We start from the raw sequence: 23,291 nt of genomic DNA, 5'->3' as shown, positions 1-23,291 counted from the left end.
CCTGACTTTTATATTTGTCTTCCCTAATGCCAGAAACTCTGCTGGAGCCGCCTCCGGCGTGCCGTCGGTCTGCCGGAGCCTTCCGGAGGCGTCAAGGCGACTTGCACCCCTTCTACTAGCTATCATCTCATGTTGATAGCCCTACCTCGCAACCAGATGGTTTGATTACGTAAATGGATAGGTATTATCTTACCGTTCTATTAGTAACCATGCTGTCTTCTTGCATATCACAGATTTCCAGCATGCTGTGTGTATCTTAGCACGGCTGTTTGCCGGAAACCGTTACCCTATGGGATCTTCTACGTTCCCAGTTCTAAGGTCTGAGTAGCCTCAGTCCCAGTTTTATATCCTTGACAATTCCCAATAGAATTCCCACTGCCTTCCGGGCATTCCATGTCGAATTCTGTCCTGTGCCTTCGGTCACAACAAATTGTCTATGGATAAGGTCACGGTAACCAGCCGGGCGGGTTACACGGAGTATGTATCTATCTCCTTCTTTTCCGCCCATTCTCTGATCATAACACTTAATATTAAGTTAAAGATTAATTAATTAATATTTAACTTTAGAATAGAAGTCATCCTTATGACTCCCCCATACTCATGTTCTCTTTCTCTTACAGGAGGAGCAACTGAAGTGCGACCACGGCTTCTGTGCAGTGAAGCGCCCGCACTTTTATGGGCACACGGCGTGTAGGACCCACGCCCCTTGTGCCAACAAGAAAGGAGATCTGAAGTTCTGGGACCCGCAGAACTGTACGGTCTGCCAGGAACGCCTGGTCGACGCGTTCAATAACCCTCCTTCAGCGGAGGTTAGGGACGCTTCTCGAGAGAAGCTACGCAGATGGGTGCGTGGCTTCCAGAAGAACGCCACTGGACCGTACCTTGCCACTGAAGACTTGAGGGCCTTACTGTTCCCAAAGGCATCCCCAGACTCTGTGGTCCCCAAGGATCAGATCCCCACCGTCCAGATCACGGTGGAACCCGATGTTGTCATGGCCCAGTCCATGCACGAGTGTCACCTGGATACCGACAAAGCGGAGCGCATGTCGGAGATTTCGGAGACAACGGAGAGGAACCTCATGGCCGAAGAGTTGGACTATGAGGAGGACCAGGTGGAATACACCGAGTCGGAGCAGGAGGTCGCTCCGCCTTCCACCACCGCCCCAACTCCTACACCGACGGAAGTATCTCTCCCGTCTACCTCCGCCACCCCGGATCCCATCCCAACCGCCCAGGAGATGTTCCGTATGCTTGAAGCTATTATGGACTAGAAACTCCAAGTGACACACGAGTACATCAGGTCCATGGGAAGTTCCAAGGAGCCGAAAAGGATTTCGGTTAAGGACCTCCCGGCATGCTCGCACTCCAACCCCTGGAGGTATGCCGAGCATATGCCCATCGCAACGGGCAGGATCTTCATCAGCGAGAAGGTCGGCTCGGTTGCCCTGGAAGAAGTGGAGTTCTTCCCGAGTTTTGAGGCTTATCCGGACTGTTACGTCCGACTTCGATCCGAACCTGCCTCTAAAGAAGAGACCGAACCTAAGGAGGTGATAGTGTTCGATCTCCCGAAGGCCCAGGCTATGTTGGCCAACGCTTTTAAAAGTAGGGGCTTTACCTGCTCGAAGCTTCCGGCGCTGAGCAAGAAGCACCCTACCTACGTCGCACCTGATGATACGATCCTCCCCTTTATGGAAAAGGCCTTCGCTGCGGTTCACAAGGCAGTGGAAGAAGGGAAGCCTTGCCCTGCACTGGAGGAGTGCAGACCCCTCTCCCTGGTGACTCCCCCCGATGTTCGACACTGGAAGGTTATCCAGCATACCTTCGTGGTGGGAAAACTAGATCCTGACGTTGGTGGACGTCAGTTTAATGAAGACCTCCCGAAACTTAATGACCATCTCCTTCGTCGGGAACAAGACACGAAGGAAAGGCTCGCCGCATCCATGTCCCTCCAAGTACAGCTTAACGTCATGACTGGTGACACCAGAGTCCCCGACCACTACATGGTGCTCGCTAAATCGCATATGGCGACTCTGGTTAAGGACCTGTACAGCTTCATGAAGGCTCGGAGAGCCTGTCGTGAATTCGTGTTCTCAAGTGCCACAGTGAGACACGAACCCCGGAGGCTGATTTCCTCCAACATCTGGGGTAAACTCTCCTTTCCCTCTGATCTTGTGAAAGAGATCACCGACAAGGCCGCCACTGAGAACAGGAACCTTCTCAACAAGTGGGGCATGTCGAAGAAGAGGAAATCCTCTCAGGACGATGGCCCTCAACCTAAGAGGAAATCCTCCAAGCCAAAACCCCAGCAATGTCAACAGAGACGGCAGTTTCCGGGACCCGCTACTCCCCAAGTGGCTGCTCAGCCACAGCAGACCTTTCAACTGGTCACCCAACCGGTTTTGTCCCAGTCACCGGTTTTCACCCCTGCCTTTGAGCAACAGACGACTACCTTTCGTCCCAAAGGTAGAGGTTCAAGCAGAGGTGCAGGCAGAGACGCATCTCGCTGTCCCTCCAGAGGCAGAGGAGGAAGGGGAGCTAGCGGCTGAGGCAGTAAACCCTCGGGACACCAGAAGCAATAAAGTGCTTCCGGTGGGAGGAAGACTCCGCCAATTCCAGGATCGTTGGACCTTTGATTCCTGGGCACACAGTATCGTCAAGAAGGGTCTAGGCTGGAGTTGGACTCAACCACCCCCAACCTTCCAGCAATTCTTCCAACAATCAACCCCCCTTCTGGAAGAATATGTCCTAGATCTCTTGAACAAGAAGGTGATAAGGAGGGTAAAGTCAACCAGGTTCCAAGGGAGACTGTTTTGCGTCCCCAAGAAGGACTCCGACAAGCTCAGAGTCATTCTAGACTTATCCCCCCTCAACAAGTTCATAGCGAACAACAAGTTCAAGATGCTGACTCTTCAACAGATAAGGACCCTTCTGCCTCGAGGTTCTTACACGGTCTCCATAGACCTGGCGGATGCCTACTGGCACGTTCCAATGAACCACCACGCTTCCTCCTACCTAGGATTTTGACTCCAAAGGAAAAGCTACGCCTTCAGGGCCATGCCCTTCGGCCTCAACGTGGCCCCTCGGATCTTCACAAAGTTGGCGGACGCCATAGTACAACAGCTCCGCCTCTATGACGTCCAGGTGATGGCCTACCTCGACGATTGGCTAGTCTGGGCTCCATCGCCCGAGGATTGTTTAAGATCCTGCAGCAAAGTCACCCAGTTCCTAGAACACCTGGGATTCAAGATAAACGCGAAGAAATCTCGCCTCTCTCCAGCTCAGAAGTTCCAATGGTTAGGAATCCAGTGGAACCTTCAGTCACACCGCCTTTCCATTCCCCAGAAGAAAAGGAAGGAAATAGCAGGGTCTGTCAAGCGACTGCTGAAATCCAAACGGATCTCAAGACGTCAGCAGGAACGAGTTCTAGGCTCTCTACAGTTAGCCTCAGTGACAAACCCAGTGCTTTGGGCACAGCTAAAGGATGCCGCGGGAGTCTGGAGACGTTCTGCATCCATCGCCTGCCATTCCCCCCCCCCAACATAAGTTCCCTCTGCAATCTAATTGAGGTTACAGTGAGCTGCAAGGTACCTGGTTGCTTCCCTGCTACCAGCTAGGTAATTACCTGCCTGTCGTTTACACCTCGTTAATAGTAAAGAACTCAGGATTGTATCGTTAAGAAAAATATATTTAAAGAAAAAAAATTATGTTGAGTAATTACATTCTTTGTATTTATTTTCAGTTGGGATTTGTACAAATCAACTTGTGAGGCTCATAATTTTTTGTGTGTTCTACAAAATTCTGGTCATCTGATCTCAAAAGTTTTGCGATTTCTGCTAGAGGAAGATCTCATTTCCAGAGGATTTGTCTTGTAAGTAGTGGGTCAGATGTGTTATCACTAATGGTGAATAAATAGCTCTCTAATTATAGAATTTTGAATTGTGATTTACAGTTCTTAAGATTGACATTATTTAGTTCGAATGATTAAGTAGTAAAATAACTTGGAAAACTTGAAATTTATGAACTAGAAAAAATAGAAATAGGCATACAGGAAAAAAAAATTTAATTAGGGATACTGGAAGACTTTGAAGTAGAAACTGAATATTCTCAAGTCAAATTTTATGAATATTTGTCCTCCTAGAGCTCAAGGATCAAGTTCATTTGCATCAAGAGGTAGGACAGAGCCTCCTTACTGTGAAGGGCTACGCCACACTCTTCACGATACCCTATATTTTATCTTACCAGTCCTTCGTCATGCACACAGCCACCTCAAGATTTCCATTTCTTATTATCCATGTATCCGAGGGCTCTTTGATGAATTTGAAGAAATTAACATCGAGCTGCAAGATAGTGTAACCGAACATCTGAAATTTCTCAAGGTAATGGTGTTATGCCATTTTTACGTGTTAAAAGTAGGCTTTTTTTTTATAAAACAATTTATGTTTAATAAAGTATTGATGCTAGTTAGTTCCAATACCAGGTACAAACCTAACGTTCTTTACCTATGAGTATCATTTTGGCTATAGCTGAAAGTTAAAGTTTTTGCGAGGTGTAACTACCCCTTCTCTAGTTAGGGGGGGTGTTTAGACCAACCACCCCGCTCACACAAGCACTAGTAAACAAACTCCACTTTATATTTTGGCTGGGTAGAATAAAGATGGAGTCTTTCTCTTCTGTCGAAAACCTTTAACTGGTTGAAAATTAAAAGCAATTGGCCCAAAGTTTAAAAAGTACTTTGCTCCATACTAATACAAACCAACGTTACCTATAAGGGATATTACAGCCATAAGACTTTTAGCCAGGGTTAACTATCCACCCAGTAGTAAAGGGGGTGCTGTTAGTTTGCTATCTCACTCGCTCACACACCTTGGCTGAGTAACCACTTTTGCCTTTGGCTTAGTGGAGAATGAACGTCGCCACTCTCCTCCTCTCCAATTGACTCGCTATTACTGACTTTTCAGTGTGTGTGTGTTTGCTCTCTCCTTGGCCATCCTCATGCGGACTTGTCATGGACCTGAGGGCCGCTCCTATGGGACTTTCATATCTTCCTTGGATATGGACTTACATTCAGTGTATCCATCCTGCCAAGGGCAGCATTGTGAACAGAACAACACCTGGCCTTAATGTCGGGAGTGGACTGCCTCCCAGTGGGAGAAGTTTGGGCACTGGCAAAAGAAGTACAAAAGAGATTCTTCCCCTTTGGGGTCTTCCTTGAAATTGAAGAAACCTAGTACTTCTTCTTTTACCCCTGATCTCTTCCCAAAGTGGTCGATCAGTCTCCCTTGCTCAACGATCGAGTAGAAGCGTAGACCAGTTAACACCAAGTTAACCTCCGGGATCGAGAGACAACACTGCTTCCCTTAGAGAAAAAGTGACGCCCTCCCCTTTGGTGGAACTTTCTCTTTTTCCAATCTGTTACAGGTTTGGCTGTTGCTGGGTATTACCGATCCCCCATTTAAGGAGGCTATGCTATAAATCCTTGAACTCTGTGCTAAGAGGAAGTAAACACCAGCTTCCTTGTCACTGTCGAGTGTGTGACGGCAGGATCCCGGGGTTTCGTTTACTCTGACTGCCAATGGATCCCATCCTTTACCTTCATCTGCTACTGTTGGCAAAAGCTGCCTTCCCCTCCCCCATGCTGAGCCGACTTACGTTGGGGGTGGAAAGAAGTCCAAGGCAGGTCTCTTCTGCAGGTGAGAGCCCCCTCAGAGACCTCGTTTCAGAGGTCCTCTAAATGCCATCACTCTACTCCGTTGCCTCTCCCTACAGAGCAGGGTTCCACTGCGGAAGGTCTTCGCCGTCGCCGACATGTGCCAAGAGAGCGTAGTCCTCCTCGATGCTCCAGACATTCTCCTTTACATCCCGTCAGGAGACGTCTCTTCAGTTCTCCTAGAGACCAATGATCCTCTTTCTCGCCCACTAGACAGTCTCCTTCGGAGTCTCGTCACTCGCCTGCTGCTTGTCACTCGTTACCCAGAGATTGTCCTTCCTCCAGAGACCATCACTCACTACCTCAGGACTCGCCCTGTCTCTCGCTATTGCGAGATCATCGTCAGTCCCACTCAAGACCTCTCGTTATCATCACCTGCTTCTATGGAGTCTCTCTGAACTTGCCATTCGCGAGCCCTGTGGCATTCGCCTGTCACTCGACTACTCATTACTCACCACCTGTTCGTGGTTCGTCAGCTGCTCACATTTCTCCAGTCTCTCGTCATTCTCCGGCTGCTTGTCACTCACCAGCTGCTCATCGTTTGCCAGCTGCTCGTCGTTCTCCAGCTGCTCATTGCTCTCCAGCTGCTGGTTTTCGCCAGCTACAGTAGGCCCCCACTATACGACATTAATCCGTTCCGGAGTTGGTATCGTATGGTGAAAATGTCGTATGGCGGGCAATAGAATAGCTAATGCGTGCAAAACCCCAGGTAAAAACATTGAAAATTAGTATGTAACAAAATAGTATAGTAAGCACTGTACTACAGTATACTTATAATATACATGTACTGTACAGTATATAATTAAATAACATTACAGGATAGATAAAAATTATATACTGTACAATACTGTAAAGGAAAGATTAAATTTTATTTACCTTTGGAGTGACGTGACCTGAGCTGGTAGTGGGTGGAGGCAGAGAGGGGAGGAAACGGTAGATATAAAAACGTATCAATGCTAAATATGTTATGTACACATAATAATAAATTTATTCTTACTATTAAACACTTAAAATTAAAAATGCTTTGTTTTTATATTATTATTGGCTTTTGAAATTTTTTTTTATTATTTTTGGCTTTTGAAAATTTTTTTTATGATTTTTTTTTTAGAACTTAAAAAGTTACTCTTTTTTTAGCTTTTTAAATAAAATCACTATTATCATCTTTGGTTTTTGACACTTCTCTTTTGGTAAATGTCTATCCAAAGAAGTCTGTTTCTGATGATTCCTCAACATATTTCTAAAATGACTCATACACTTGCCATTAACACTATCCATAAGACGACTTGTGTGAAGTTTTTCTGGGTGTTTCTTTCCAATTAAACTTGTTAGGTTTTCATACCAATCGATAGCTTCCCTTATTTCTGCCGATGTCGTTTCTTCAGTGTCCTCCTCCTCCTCCTCCTCCTCCTCCTCCTCCTCCTCCTCCTCCTCCTCCTCCTCCTCCTCCTCCTCCCCCCCCCGTCCTCGCCACCACTAGAGCTGTGCTCTTCTTGAATGATGGTCAACTGCATTGCCTCCAACTCCTTCAAGTCTTCAGTCGTAAGCTCCTCCCTGTGCTCCTCGATAAGGTTATAGACGTCAGCCTCATCGACAACAAGCCCCTTGGACCTCGCGATTGGAATTATTTCCTCAACATCACCCTCAGGGGCAGGATCATCAACGGCCTCTTCTTCGGGTGAGGGCTCAAAACCTTCGAAGTCTCGTTCTGCCACAACAGCTGGCCACAGTTTCTTCCATGAGGAGTCCCCCCAGATGCTGAAGCCTTGATGAGGATGGGGGGCTTAGGGATTAGCAGTTGGGCTCTAATGAACAGTGGGAACTACTTCCCCACTGGACCTCGGTGCCCAACTGTTGATCCAACTAAATTAATCAGCACTTCCTCTCCATTCTTTTGAAAACTTCTTTTTTTCTCCCATCTCTTCCTCTTGGGCATGAACTTGTTGACAACTTTGGCTTGTATGACTTAGGATTTGACTGCTTCTTTGGATTTGGTGCAGGGTGGGATGAATGTCATAATCCTAACCTGTACAAATTAGATGCCATCACCTTCTGGCAGACCCCATTGGGTGCAGACTAAGTCTGTTAAGAGTCGGGCTCCAATGATCCGGTTTTAAGTCTCTCATATTTGCGGGTAATGGGTGACGCCAGGTATTGGAGTCGTCGGTGGGAGGGGCTAACTACCCCCACTGACCAGTGTACACCCACCATAAGAGAGGCAGCCCCTTTCTAATAGAGGACTGGTCCCCGCTGAAGCCTCTTCTCGTGTTGGGCCACATGGGATAGAAGGACTGACATCCTCCGATAAGAGGTGGATAACCTGGCTTGCTTCTACTTCAAAAACTAACCTCTCTATTGACGACCTGGAAATTCTAAAGGACCATTCTACTAATGTTCAAAAACAAAGTAATTTGGGTGACATGGAGAATTTGTGAATCCTTCATGTCACTCAGATTCCCATTGAAACCAATTATGATGTGCTGTATAAATTATTTCAATGTTATGGTCACATCAGGGAAATTAGAATGAGGCTTGAAGGTGACAAATGGGATTCATGGATATCATTTGATAACCATGATGAAGCATTCAACGCAATCAATGATATAAATATTGAAATCAGTAATTTAAATTTCATGGGTGCTTTTTGCGATCGGGTACCTAAGAATCTAGATGTATATAATCCTGCAGATTGGATTGATAAAGGTATAGAGGTAGTTTTACCCTCCCAGAGAACGCCAAAACCACCTAAGTGGCTTGTTGCTCAATCAAAAGGGAGTACTGGAAATTATTTCAAGATATGTGAATTTCTTCAAAAGAAAGTAGGTACCATCGCACCAGGAGATATATGTCGGTTTGGAAAGAACAGTTTCCTAATAAGTGCCAAATCAGAAACTCAATCTGTTATTCTTTCCAATTTAAATACAGAGAATGATGACATAAAGCTGGATGTGAAACCCCATCTAAACTTCAGTTATGGAAGGGGAGTAGTTTGAGGAGATATTGGCCATGTGTCCTTTAACTGTGTGGAAAGTGCATAAAGTCCCTGGAACGTCAATGATTATCCTGACTTTCCAGGATGCTGATGTGCCTTTCCACATTTACACAGAGAATGAATGAATTAAAGTTTGAACTTTTAAGCAGAAGCCGCTGCAATGTTTTAATTGCTTTAGATATGTGCATCCATCTAAAGTATGCAATAATGATAAAATGTGTAGTACTTGCTCCAATGTTTACCATGGAGAATGTACACTAAAGGCCAATTATATAAACTGCAATTTGAATCACAAATCTACTGATAGGAACTGCCAGCAATATAAGTTGGAAGAGGCTGCTCTCAATAAATCCAGTATCGAACACATAAGTGTGGGGCATGCCAAGAGGCTATTGAGTGAATCAGCAAGTTATGCAAAAGTATAGAAATCAGGAGAAAAAAAGAGGCAGGAGACATCCAACCCACCTAATACTGCCGCTATTCCCCAGAAAAGAAATTTGCCATATTCTGATAGAATTCTAGAGGATAAGGCAAGAATATTACGTAAGACTTTGCTCACCTCTAGTAAACCTTTGTCCCCCACTACAAAGGATAATACTAACCTCTCTCAGGCTATGTCTTTGTCTGATTTAATGGAGGTTCCACATAAAACAGTGTTATCAGGTGCACCTGTAGTGGGGAAAACATCAAAACCTAATAAATCACCACCTGTCAATAGGAAAAGAGAGAGACCTCCATCTCTCTCACCCCCATCCATTAAAAACACCAAAGTTATGACATCAAATAGATATGATGTTTTGCCTGTTGATATTTCAGATCAACAGGAAAACTTCTTGAATCAATCAAAAATTCAGGTTGAGGTCCACCATCCCCCACAAGAATTAGGTAAGAACAACACTGAAAAGGCTAATATAAAACCTAATTTATCAAGACCAAAACTTAAAAAGCCTACAGAAAATATTGTCAAATCAAAAACTGTCAATGGGAAGACCTCATCAAAGATGTCTTCCAGAAAATAATACAAAGGTTTTTTCATCTATTTTGCAATGGAATTGTCAGGGTTTGAGGGCCAAATATGAAGAACTTAAGCTCCTAATTCACGAGCATTCCCCCATAATTGTATGTCTCCAGGAGAGCAAGCTTGATGCTAATACCCCTTGTCCTCGCGAATATATCAGTTATAGGACACCTTATGATCACGGAGTACGGAGCCATGGCGGAAGTCTCACATACGTTCGTCGAGATGTTCCCCAACTTCCTTTATCTGTCCGTACACCTCTGCAGGCAGTGGCTGTACAGATTGATATAGGGAGAAGATATACAATCTGTTTGCCGTACTTGCCTCCAAGTGATAACGTATCGTATGGTGATTTAGCAGAGGTGATTCATCAGCTCCCTCAACCTTTTCTTTTACTTGGAGATTTGAATGGTAGGCATCCTTTGTGGGGTGATGTTTTAGTAAACACCAGGGGCAATATTATATCATCAATTGTGGAAAACGAGGATGTAGGACTCCTTAATACAGGAGAGCCCACACACTTCCATGTCCAGACAGGTACCTTGTCATGCATTGACCTTTCAATTGCAAGCTCTAACTGCCTTCTTGATTTCGATTAGAGGACATTAGATGATTGGCATACTAGTGATCATGCACCAATCCTTATAAACACCAACAAGGGTCCGATGGAATCTAGACAAGGCAGACTGGGTTAAATTTTGTGAGCTAAGTGATATAGAGGGTAGTGCAGAGTAGTTTGAGTGTGTTGATGATGCCATAGACCTACTGAATGGAACTCTCCATACAGCAGGAATCAGTTCTATTCACAAAACCACAGGACTATTCAAAAGACGACCAGTTCCGTGGTGATGTTCAGAATTAACAGCTTTGCACAGAGCCACCAGAAAATCTCTGACTAGATTGCGTAGACGCCGTACGGATGAAAATTTGATAACCTACAAAAAGTGTAGAGCACAGTTCCGTCGTGCCATGAAAGAAGCTAGACGCCAATCTTGGGTGGCTTTTGTTTCCTCCATTAATTGTAGAACATCAACATCTTCTGTAGGGAGGAAAATAAAAAAGAGTGCCGGTAAATTTACCACAAACCCACCACCAGTGTTGAAAATGAATGGTCAGTATGTGACTGAAGCAAATGAAGTTAGCAATGCCCTGGCTGACCACTTTTCAAATGTATCACGCAAGAGTGTAGCAGCTCCTGGTCACCAGTACAGGAGCATTGAAGAAAAGAAAATTTTAAATTTTGCAACAGGAAAGGAAGAAGTGTATAATTCTCCTTTTACTGAAAGAGAACATGATTCCGCACTCGCTACATGTAACAATACAGCCCCTGGACCCAATGGAATTCCATATGCAATGGTTAAACATGTATATTTTCAATATTAATCTTACCCGTTGATCATGTAGCTGCAGCTCTGCTGCCCGACAGAAAAAACCTACGGGCGTAATACGCCAGCGATCGCTATACAGGTGGGGGTGTACATCAACAGCGCCATCTGTCTAGTAGGTACTCAAGTACTTCTTGTCAACAAAGAACCAATTTTCTCTCTGTCGTGCCACCGGCAAGACCTACTTGATACGCTGTTGTTTCTGGAGTTGATTTTCACGCTATTTGGTGAAGTATTCTCTCTAGTTATTAGCTTTCGCTGTACAGAAGTTATCATCAATACTTTATCACTTTCATTGATTAGATTTTGGATTATTTGTTGACGACTTGGATAGATTTTGGATTTCCCCCTTTGACTAATTCAAGATGTCTGACCCTACTCAAGTCCCCAAGTACAGGCAGTGTAGCGCTAGGGACTGTTCTAGGCGTCTTCCGAATGCCTCTATAGATCCTCACACCGTTTGTTCCAATTGTAGGGGTAAAGCCTGTCAATTGGAAGATCGATGTGAGGAATGCGCTGGGCTTTCGGAATTCGATTTTCAAGAATTCCTTAAGAATGCACGTAGGCTAGAGAAGGATAGGATCAGGAGGAGTTCGTCTCGCTCTATTGATTTTTCCTCTCCCCATGCCCCACAACCTATTCCTTCCCCTGTAGTGGTTACACCCGACCCTTCTACTAGCTCTCATCAACCTTCGATGGCGGATATGATGCGTGCCATTCAGGCTCTTGGTGACAGAGTTGAGTCATTAGCGAATGACCGCAATCAACTCTTGGCTGACGTCAAAGAGTTGAAGGAGAAAAGTGCAGTGGGAAGTGTAGTGAGTGTCAGTGCAGTGAAAAGTGTCAGTGTTACGCATGAGGGTGCGTCTGTTCGTGCCTGTCGTCCTCCCAGTCCGGGACCTCTTGCAAGCTCCCAAGCCCAGGGGAGAAGCAATGTCGTACGACCAAAGGGTTCGACAGGCCTTGATCAGCGTACAGACGTACCCTCCGTGGTTGAGGACGTATCTTGCAGAGATCGTCCCACCCACAAACAGACGAGTGAGCCCATTCATTCCTCGTCTGCGGAAGAGGTTTCTCGACAGAAACGCTGGACCAAGGTCTCACGACCTCTCAAGCGCAAGGTCCCTTCCGAGCGAGTCCAACGGCCCAGGTGTAGCCACTGGGTCAGTTCGGACTCGCCGCAGTCTTCCGTAGACTGCACACCTCCCAAGAGAGGTAGAGTGGTTCCGCAGCAGGCAATCACTCCGTCTGTTGCCGCACCATCCGCTGTAGACCCTAAGTGGTCTTTGCTGCAGTCTATGCAGACTCAGCTAGCTTCCTTCATGCGGGAGTATCGTGCTGAGAAGGTTGACACTGCACCCGTTAACCTACAACCTGCCACGGTTGTGCGCTCAGCTGACACTGCGGCTGCCTGCTCCCACACTCCGGCTGTGAGAGCTCCACCACCGATGCGCAGTCGACCCTGCCAGACGCATGTTGACGTTAGCCGACGTGCGGCACCCTCCGTTGACATGCGTGAGCTACCGCATCAGCAGGAAGGTGGAGTCAAGCTGCCGTGTTTTGACGCGATGCGGCAGTCTCCGCAACCCACGGCAGTCCCCACCACGCACCACCACTCCGCTTTGGTTGTTGCCAGCTCTCAGACTGACCAACAGCGGCATGACGTTGGATCCAGTGCAGCTACGCATGCACCCGTGCTGCCGGATTCAGCCGTTCAGCTTTCTTCTCCTCCTTTGCCGCTTCCTCCTCAGCATTCGGATGAAGGAATCTCTGATGACGACGAAGCTGCGCATTTGGACGATCAACACTCCGACATAGATGAACCCAAGTCTACGCCTCCCTCCTTAGACTTTAGGAAAGTCCTTGCCCTGTTTAAGGAGTTGTATCCGGACCAGTTTGTGTCTGCAGCTCCACGCTCACCTCCCTCTGAGTTCGCTTTAGGCATGCAGTCAGCAGCTCCTGCCTTTATGAAGCTCGTACTCGCTCGCTCATCCAAGAGAGCTTTAAGGGTACTGGGAGAGTGGTTGCAGGCCAAGAAGCAACTTGGGAAGACATCCTTCATGTTTCCCCCGACCAAGCTTGCTTCCAAATCTAGCGTCTGGTATGCCACAGGAGAAGTTCTCGGCTTGGGAGTTCCTGCCTCTGCCCAGGGCGACTTCTCAAGTCTGGTAGACTCTCCCCGCAGACTGGCTATGAGACGCTCCAAGATTTGCTGGACCTCTTCGGACATGGACCATCTTTTGAAGGGAGTTTTCCGTGCGTTCGAGATCTTTAACTTCCTGGACTGGTGTTTGGGAGCCTTGAGCAGGAAGACCTCCCCTTCGGATAAGGACTCTGCCATGCTCATCATGTCCTGCATGGACAAAGCCATACGGGATGGGTCTGGCGAGCTTGCGGCTTCTTTCGTGTCTGGAGTTATCAAGAAGCGGGATCACCTTTGCTCCTTCTTGTCGGCGGGAGTCACCCCATGTCAGAAGTCAGAACTGATGTTTGCTCCGCTATCGAAGTGTCTCTTTCCTGAAGAGCTGATCAAGGGGATTGCTGCCTCGTTGATCCAGAAAGACACTCATGACCTGGTGGCGTCATCCGCACGTAAAGTCACAGCTTTACCTTCCGTGCCTAGACCTAGGATGGACACATCAGCGTCTAGGTTCATTCCGCCCTTTCGTGGCAGAACCTCCAGCAGAGGAGGTACTCGTGCCGTTAGTCAACGTGGCAACAAGAAGAAGGGTTCCAAGTCCTCAAAAGGCAGAGTCTGACTGCCACCTTCTTCAGACAGCAGTGGGAGCCAGGCTCAAGAACTACTGGCAGGCCTGGGAGAACAGGGGTGCAGACGCACAGTCTGTGAAGTTACTCAGAGAGGGGTACAGGATTCCATTCTTGCGCAAGCCCCCTCTAGCAACAACTCCCATCGACCTCTCTCCCAGGTACAGAGAGGAGGACAAGAGGCTAGCTTTACAGCAAGAGGTGTCTCTCTTGCTACAAAAGGGAGCGGTAGTCATAGTCCGGGACCATCAATCCCCGGGCTTCTACAACCGTCTCTTCTTAGTGGCGAAGAAGACAGGAGGGTGGAGACCGGTGCTAGACGTCAGTGCTCTGAATGTCTTTGTCACCAAGCAGACGTTCACCATGGAGACGACGAAGTCGGTTCTAGCATCGGTCAGGAAGGTAGACTGGATGGTCTCGTTAGACCTAAAGGACGCGTACTTTCACGTCCCCATCCACCCAGATTCCCAACCTTTTCTAAGGTTCGTTTTTGGGAAGGTGGTATACCAGTTCCAAGCCCTGTGCTTTGGCCTAAGCACGGCACCTCTAGTGTTTACCAAACTGATGAGGAATATTGCCAAATTCCTGCATTTAGCAGACATCAGAGCCTCCCTCTATTTGGACGACTGGCTTTTAAGAGCTGCGTCAAGTCGTCGCTGTCTGGAGAATCTCAAATGGACTTTGGATCTGACCAAGGAATTGGGTCTCCTGGTCAATATGGAAAAGTCCCAACTCGTCCCATCCCAAACTATAGTATATCTAGGTATGGAGATTCAGAGTCAAGCTTTTCGGGCTTTTCCGTCGGCCCCCAGAATCAGTCAAGCCCAAGAATGCATCCAGAGCATGCTGAAGAGGAACCGATGTTCAGTCAGACAGTGGATGAGTCTGATAGGGACGCTTTCATCGCTGGACCAGTTCATCGCGTTAGGGAGACTCCACCTCCGACCCCTTCAGTATCACCTGGCTGCTCACTGGAGAAAGGACATGACGTTAGAAGCGGTCTCAGTTCCTATCTCCGAGAAGATGAAGTCTGCACTGACTTGGTGGAAGAACAACATTCTGCTCAGGGAAGGTCTACCACTGGCTGTTCAGACCCCCGACCACCTTCTCTTCTCGGACGCATCGGACACGGGCTGGGGTGCGACACTGGACGGTCGGGAATGCTCGGGCACGTGGAATTCGGATCAAAGAGCACTGCACATCAACTGCAAGGAGCTACTGGCAGTTCATCTGGCCTTGAGAAGCTTCAAGTCCCTCCTTCTAGGCAAGGTGGTGGAAGTGAATTCCGACAACACCACAGCCTTGGCGTACATCTCCAAGCAAGGAGGGACTCATTCGATGACGTTGTTCGAGATCGCAAGGGACCTCCTCACCTGGTCAAGAGATCGAAAAATATCTCTAGTAACGAGGTTCATTCAAGGCGACATGAATGTCATGGCAGACCGCCTCAGCCGGAAGGGTCAGATCATCCCAACAGAATGGACCCTTCACAAGAATGTTTGCAACAGACTATGGGCCTTGTGGGGTCAGCCCACCATAGATCTGTTCACTACCTCGATGACCAAGAGGCTCCCAATTTATTGCTCACCGATTCCGGACCCAGCAGCAGTTCACATAGATGCCTTTCTTCTGGATTGGTCCCATCTAGACCTTTATGCGTTCCCCCCGTTCAAGATTGTCAACAAGGTACTGCAGAAGTTCGCCTCTCACGAAGGGACAAGGTTGACGTTGGTTGCTCCCCTCTGGCCCGCGAGAGAATGGTTCACCGAGGTACTGCAATGGCTAGTAGACGTTCCCAGGACTCTTCCTCTAAGAGTGGACCTTCTGCGTCAGCCGCATGTAAAGAAGGTACACCCAAGCCTCCACGCTCTTCGTCTGACTGCCTTCAGACTATTGAAAGACTCTCAAGAGCTAGAGGCTTTTCGAAGGAGGCAGCCAGAGCGATTACCAGAGCAAGGAGGACATCCACTCTCAAGGTCTACCAGTCAAAATGGGAAGTCTTCCGAAGCTGGTGCAAGGCGAATTCAGTATCCTCAACCAGTACCTCTGTAACTCAGATAGCTGACTTCCTTTTACACCTAAGGAAGGTAAGATCCCTTTCAGCTCCTACGATCAAAGGTTACAGAAGCATGTTGGCAGCAGTCTTCTGCCACAGAGGCTTAGATCTTTCCAACAACAAAGATCTACAGGACCTCCTTAAGTCTTTTGAGACTTCGAAGGAACGTCGGTTGGCCACACCAGGTTGGAACTTAGACGTGGTTTTAAGGTTCCTGATGTCAGCAAGGTTCGAACCGCTTCAATCAGCCTCTTTTAAAGATCTCACTTTGAAGACTCTTTTCCTCGTCTGCTTAGCAACAGCTAAAAGAGTCAGTGAGATACACGCCTTCAGCAGGAACATAGGATTTACATCTGAAACGGCTACATGTTCCTTACAGCTTGGTTTTTTAGCTAAAAACGAACTCCCTTCTCGTCCTTGGCCCAAATCGTTCGAGATTCCAAGTCTGTCCAGTTTGGTTGGAAACGAACAAGAGAGAGTACTATGCCCAGTAAGAGCTCTTAAGTACTATTTAAGACGTACGAAGCCATTACGAGGACAATCAGAAGCTTTATGGTGCTCTATTAAGAAACCTGCTTTACCGATGTCGAAGAACGCAGTTTCTTATTACATCAGACTTTTGATTAGAGAAGCTCATTCTCATCTGAATGAGGAAGACCATGCTTTGCTGAAGGTAAGGACACATGAAGTTAGAGCTGTCGCAACTTCAGTGGCCTTCAAACAAAACAGATCTCTGCAGAGTGTAATGGATGCAACCTATTGGAGAAGCAAGTCAGTGTTCGCATCATTTTACCTTAAAGATGTCCAGTCTCTTTACGAGAACTGCTACACGCTGGGACCATTCGTAGCAGCGAGTGCAGTAGTAGGTGAGGGCTCAACCACTACATTCCCATAATCCCATAACCTTTTTTAATCTTTCTCTTGAAATGTTTTTATTGTTGTTTTTGGGTTGTACGGAAGGCTAAGAAGCCTTTCGCATCCTGGTTGATTTGGCGGGTGGTCAAATTCTTTTCTTGAGAAGCGCCTAGATTAGAGGTTGTGATGAGGTCCTTTAGTATGGGTTGCAGCCCTTCATACTTCAGCACCTAGGAGTCGCTCAGCATCCTAAGAGGATCGCGAGGCTCAGTAAGGAAGACGTACTTAAAAAGGCAGAGTAATTGTTCAAGTCGACTTCCTTACCAGGTACTTATTAATTTTATGTTTGTTATTTTGAATAACTGCTAAAATGAAATACGGAATACTTAGCTTCTAATGTTAACATGTATGCTGGTCTCCACCCACCCCCCTGGGTGTGAATCAGCTACATGATCAACGGGTAAGATTAATATTGAAAAATGTTATTTTCCTTAGTAAAATAAATTTTTGAATATACTTACCCGTTGATCATGAATTAAAGGACCCGCCCTTCCTCCCCATAGAGACCCAGTGGACCGAGGAGAAAATTGGTTCTTTGTTGACAAGAAGTACTTGAGTACCTACTAGACAGATGGCGCTGTTGATGTACACCCCCACCTGTATAGCGATCGCTGGCGTATTCCGCCCGTAGGTTTTTTTCTGTCGGGCAGCAGAGCTGCAGCTACATGATCAACGGGTAAGTATATTCAAAAATTTATTTTACTAAGGAAAATAACATTTTTAATACAAAGTTATTTATTTTAAGCATTATTATTAGAATATGGCATGATCATAGTTACCGAAGTGTTTGGGAACTAGCCATTATTTTAGCCTTTTAAAAACCCGGTAAGGACAAGTTTTTAGCAGCAAACTACCGACCTATTGCATTGACATCTTGTTTATGTAAAATTATGGAGAAGATAGTCAATGCAAGACTGATGTGGTACCTTGAAAAGAAGGGTATTTTATCACCGATTCAATGTGGATTCAGAAAAATGCACTCAACGACTGATGTGTTGATAAGACTTGAGTCCTCTATTTGTGAAGCATTTGCTTCCAAACAGCGCCATGTGACAGTCTTTTTTTGCCTTGAAAAAGCATATGATACCACTTGGAGATATGGTATACTTAAAACAATTCATGAATTGGGATTGAGAGAACAGCTGCCACTATTTATTGAGGCATTTCTTTCAAGTAGAGTTTTTCAAGTAAGAGTGGTCGAAGCTCTATCAGAGAGTAAGTGTCAGGAAGGAGGAGTTCCTCAGGGGAGTGTGCTGAGTGTAATCCTTTTTGCACTAGCAATTAATGGGATATCCTCAGTCATTCCCCGGGATGTTCTCTCAACATTATTTGTGGATGATCTCTCAATATCATTTGCTGGAGCTAGAATGGCAATGGTTGAGAGAAAAATACAACTCTCAATTGACAAAATTATCCAGTGGGCCGATATGAATGGATTCAAGTTCTCGACAAGTAAAACTACTATTGGTCATTTTTGTCGTATCCGGGGAGTACATCCAGACCCGGATGTATACAATAAAGGTCAACGGATACCATGTGCAAGTGAAGCTAAATTTTTAGGTTTGATATTTGATTGTAGGCTTACATGGGTTTCTCACTTAAAAGCATTAAAAGCTAAATGTCTCGGGGCTCTGAATATTTTAAAAGTATTGCCCCATACATCATGGGGGGCAGACCACAATACTATTTTGAAATTATACAAGGCCTTGATTTTTTTTCCAAAATCAGTCATGGATGTGAAATATACTCCTCAGCCACCCCAAGCTGGTTAAAGATATTAGATTCAATACATCATGGTGGTATTAGATTGTCCACAGGAGCATTTAGAACCTCACCTATCCCAAGTCTCCTTGTTGATGCTGGAGAGTTACCTCTAGATCTTTACCGAATTTCTGCTATTATTCGGTATTGGTTTAGATTGCAAAGACTCCCTAATTCTTTAGCCTTTCAGACTGCAAGCCATGTAAGTCACTCGACATACTTTGAGTTGCACCCAAAATCTCCTCTACCATATGGGTTTCGGGTGAAACAATTTTTAAACAGTCTTGATATAATTAGAATTACGGTGCATCCATTTAAGGTATCATTAATGCCTCCATGGAAATTACCAGAGATATCTTTTTGTAAATATTTTATTGGAGTTAAGAAGACTTAGAATCCAGGTCTCTGTTTATGGAAGATGTTGAAGAACATAGGGGATCGACTTTTATATATACTGATGGCTCCAAATCTGATGCTGGTATTGGATTTGGAGTACATAGTATTGGTTTTTTCTGGGTCGATCTGTGACGGCCGGTGAAAAGGGTCCTTCTTACACTTTTCTAATATAAATCTTCCAAATATACTAGAGAAAGATAAAGCATGGAATGCAGAGGTTACAACCCTCGCGCGAACACCTTGTTGGTGTCGTGTATTTATCAAGGGCGTGTGGAAACCACTATCCACAGGCTGACTTCCATTTAGATAATCCGTTCATCAAAGGGGAGGGCCGTGACAGGCCCTAGAGAATACAGTTGGGCTATGCCACCGACACCTACTACTCCCGCTCTCCAGGTCATCCTTCTGTTTTGGACTTGCCCGCAAGTTGATAAGTTTTTGCCCAGTGATTTTTGGAAGTGATTGTCGTTAATTCAACATGACTGACGTTGCTACTTCACCTTTACCAATGTTAAGTACCATAGTTTGTTTTGACAGTTTATTTCAGTACCGGGCATTTGTTCCTTTTCCAGTATTGTGGATTTTAGTTTTGGAAGCGGTTGGCCTGCCTCGGTATCGGCAGCCATTTTGGGTGTTGTTCGCTTCGGTAGATTTTCAAGTTAATTTTGCCCATCTGGTACTCTGTCATCTAGGTTATATCACTTACGTTTTATGACCAATTTTATTATCATTATTTATTATTGGTTTTTAGTATGGTATTTATTTGCTAGCAAGTCCAATTTGGACCTACGAAGAATAGCGATTTAGTCTTTGTTATAGTTATGTTCACACCTCAGGAAGGTGCTCGATTTAGACTATATCTTTGTTTATTTGTTACGTTGTCGTTATTCTTCGTTCTTGGTTACAATTACTAAGAAAAAAGCAATCAAATTTATTATTTTTCTTATTTTATTGTGTGATGTTAGTTGTTATTATGTAACCTTGAGAGCGTGAGCATAGAGTGCTCGTTTTTCTGTTTCTACAGATATGAGTTACTCCTTCTCTCGTTTTCTTTATTAAGCTTGAGTAAGAGAGGTGGATTTCCCGTTTTCCATTTTTATACGATCACGAGTTATTCCTGCCTCCTCTTATTCTCCGAGTTGATGATATTACGTTTAAGGATATTCACGTTTTATTGTTGTGGTTACTGTTAATAGAGCTAGCACTATTAACAGGTTACGTTAGTGTATGAGTCATTATTTTGGGTCGCTTATGCCGACACCCTTAGCTCCGCCTTGAGTTATACTTCGCTATATGGATACTCATTAGGTGTGAACTAGTCAGATATTTGGAGTGCAACGGTCAAATCCGGCACTCAGACTCCGGCTGAGGCCTTATGCACATGATTGATCACAATTACATCATTACGGTCCCTTTTTTCATCGAATCTCCGGCTTCACTGGAGATAACACAGACATTCAGGATTGAGGAATGTTATCGTACCGATGAGGGTCACGATTTCACGATGACGGACCTTTGTCACTGGTTCTCCAGTACAAACAGAGATCAATCAGACGATCAGAACCGGAGTTAACATTTTGATCAATCAGACGATCAGAACCAGGGTACGAACCCTTTTTCATGAATAATCACAATATCGTTATTACGGTCCTTTTCATCGAATCTCCGGCTTTACCGGATATCGTACAGGTGTTCAGCATTGAGGTTAATATTAGATTTCCTCTGATGTTCATGTTTTCACTATGACGGACCTTTGTCACCTGATCTCCGGTGGCAACAGAGATCACTCAGACCACGGGTGGCCAATCTTTTGTTTTAGCTGTAAAGGAAAGGATTTGACATGAATACAAAGTAAACTGTACTTACTTTAATTCCACTTTGAATTTGCGTTGGTTATATTCATTAGCTATTCTTGAAAGTCCTAATGAAAATATATGAACATAATTAGCAATTTTAAAGAAAAGTCATTCAATTTACTATCTTTGGGGTATAGTGCGACACTTGTAATCATGAAATGCGACACTGTTGGCGCATGCGCCATAGGTTGGCCACCCCTGACTCAGACGTTCATAACCGGGGTTAACATTATTTTACCGATGAGGTTTATAGTTACATGTTATGTGGTTATTGGATATTAGTATTCTATTGATTCATCTGTTCACTGACCAGTCTCAAGGAACAGTAGATAGCCTCTCATGGCATGGTTGGTTTCGACCTGGCTTTTCATTAGAAGGGGCTAGCGTTCGGTTCCAAGTACTGAGTGGAAATTTATTTCTATTTGAACACGATGTTGTATGGATATTTATCCATATTTATACATAGTTAGAATTAAATATATGCATAAATATAGGCATAATTAATTTATTTCTATTTGAACATGATGTTGTATGGATATTTATCCATATTCATACATAGTTAGAATTAAATATATGCATAAATATAGACATTTTTATTAGTTATACGGCTGATCCCAGCCTGTGAATAGAATCACTAACCAAAGTTTCAAGGAACATCCAGACTTATGTCCCCTTTCTTTTACAGAAGGTCCCCCTACATGGTATGGTTCCCGGAGTCATGCACGTTCTGCTACGAGCTGTCATCGTTACTCCGGACCCATGATGTAAGTTGTTTCTAATATGTTTCCTTTTGGTATCCTTTGGCGATGATTTAATTTGATCCGGATTAATGTATGCATTGCTTATTGAGGAAAACGGTCTTCTCCTTCATTACTAATCCCCTCACTTCTTTCAGGATGATGATGAATCTCTCCGGCCTGCAAGAGAGGCTCTCCGCCCTTGGGTATCAAGGTTTGGAAGGAATGCTCCATCTAGAGGTCCCTATCTCCTCGGAGTGTCCTCTCTAAGGTTGGACGTCGACCCCATGGACGGGCAGGTAGGTGGGGATGAGTTTTGAGCCTTCAGCTTTGCAATTACCTGCGTCACCGACCTAGGACCCTCAAAGGATCCTGATGTTCATGTTACCTTGCATAAAACCGTGACTGCTAAAAGCAACACATTCTAGGGAAAGCCAAGGGGCTATGACGGAGCTCAAAGATATGGTGGTGAGTCGGATCCGTTCAGGAACTCGGATGACTCCCTCTACAGCCCCAGGCGTATCGAAGTAACCTCCTTCGATAAAAACAACGCATAGATATTTGCCTTACATGTTCCAAATATAGATGGTACCATAACTCTGGATGGCATAGACGTCCGCCCTCTGGGGGACCTAGAATTTACTCTCAGGTACTAGAATTCCCATTCAACGGATTCGTTCGATTGAAAGAGCATGCCTTGGTTAGGTTAGACAAGGTACCGAAGGTAACGGTATTATTTCCTAAAAGGCAGGCCCGATCTGTCTGGACCAGGATGTTGTCGGTCTGGGGGGTACGATAATTCCAAGCTCACCCCACACAATGGGGAATACGCCATATCTACAGCTGCTCTCATTGTTGCCTTGCCTATTATGGATAAATGGACAGATCTTACTATTCAAACTGACAAAGAAGGTTCGGCCATACCGGTTCTTAAAGAGCCGGACCCCACCTCGGGGAGACAATAGCCTCGATTTATCCCACTGAGACTTTGTTTCGGATATTCAGGAAGAACCAATCTCTGCCCTCCCAATTCGACCTACACGTTTGGTGGTCTGATCGGGTTAGTTGTGGGAGATACGTTCTGTCTGAGGCCTCTATCAGACAGGAATCGAGCAGGCTGATAGTTCCTCCTGATGAGGGAAAACCCTCTTCCCTCAGGAGGAGGTGAACAAGGTTCTACAAGATGATACGAGAGCAACCCAAAATTGCAGGAAAGGCGGGGCATCACTGCCAGAAAGAAGGTCGAAGACCAAAAGCAAGCTTTCTTCAAGAAGAAGCAGAGAGTTGCCCTCTACAAAACGAAACGGGGTCACTGCCATCAATAGTCAGTTACCCACTCGACATCACAGTCTTCCTCTGATTCGTCGGCTATGCATCCGGATGCCCCTAGGTTCACTCCCTCACAACGAGGTAGTCCCGGTAGGGGAGAGACTTTACCACTTTCAAGACCATTGGACCTTCGGTCCGTGGGCTCATAGCATAATCTCTAAAGGTTTGAAGTGGAAATGGCCACAAGGTCCTCCTCCTCCACCAGTGACCCTCTCCCAGAAATCCACTCCCATCCTGAAAGAGTACACCACAGAGTTACTCAAGAAGAAAGCAATCAAACGGGACCGATCACCGAAGTTCCAAGGCCGCCTGTTCACAATTCCGAAGAAAGGCTTGTCAGCATTGAGAGTGGACCGGGACTTGTCAAAGCTAAACT

The 23,291-nt window shown here is 45.5% G+C and overlaps 1 protein-coding gene across 1 annotated transcript in view; it reads left to right on the top strand.

Moving 5' to 3' along the window:
* The window catches only part of LOC137649344 (uncharacterized), a 232,137-nt gene extending 226,665 nt beyond the window's left edge, over nt 1-5,472 (top strand). The window contains exons 3-5 of the mRNA XM_068382326.1: nt 3,740-3,868; nt 4,139-4,409; nt 5,419-5,472. Of these exons, the coding sequence (XP_068238427.1) occupies nt 3,740-3,868; nt 4,139-4,409; nt 5,419-5,472 (454 nt within the window). The remainder of the gene's footprint in view (nt 1-3,739; nt 3,869-4,138; nt 4,410-5,418) is intronic.
* The last annotated feature ends 17,819 nt before the right edge of the window (nt 5,473-23,291 follow it).

The sequence above is a fragment of the Palaemon carinicauda genome, chromosome 11 (genome assembly GCF_036898095.1).
Source record: "Palaemon carinicauda isolate YSFRI2023 chromosome 11, ASM3689809v2, whole genome shotgun sequence".
NCBI classification, from domain to species: Eukaryota; Metazoa; Arthropoda; class Malacostraca; order Decapoda; family Palaemonidae; genus Palaemon; species Palaemon carinicauda.
The sequence above is the reverse complement of the archived record's forward strand: the minus strand, read 5'-3'. Positions and strand labels throughout refer to the sequence as shown.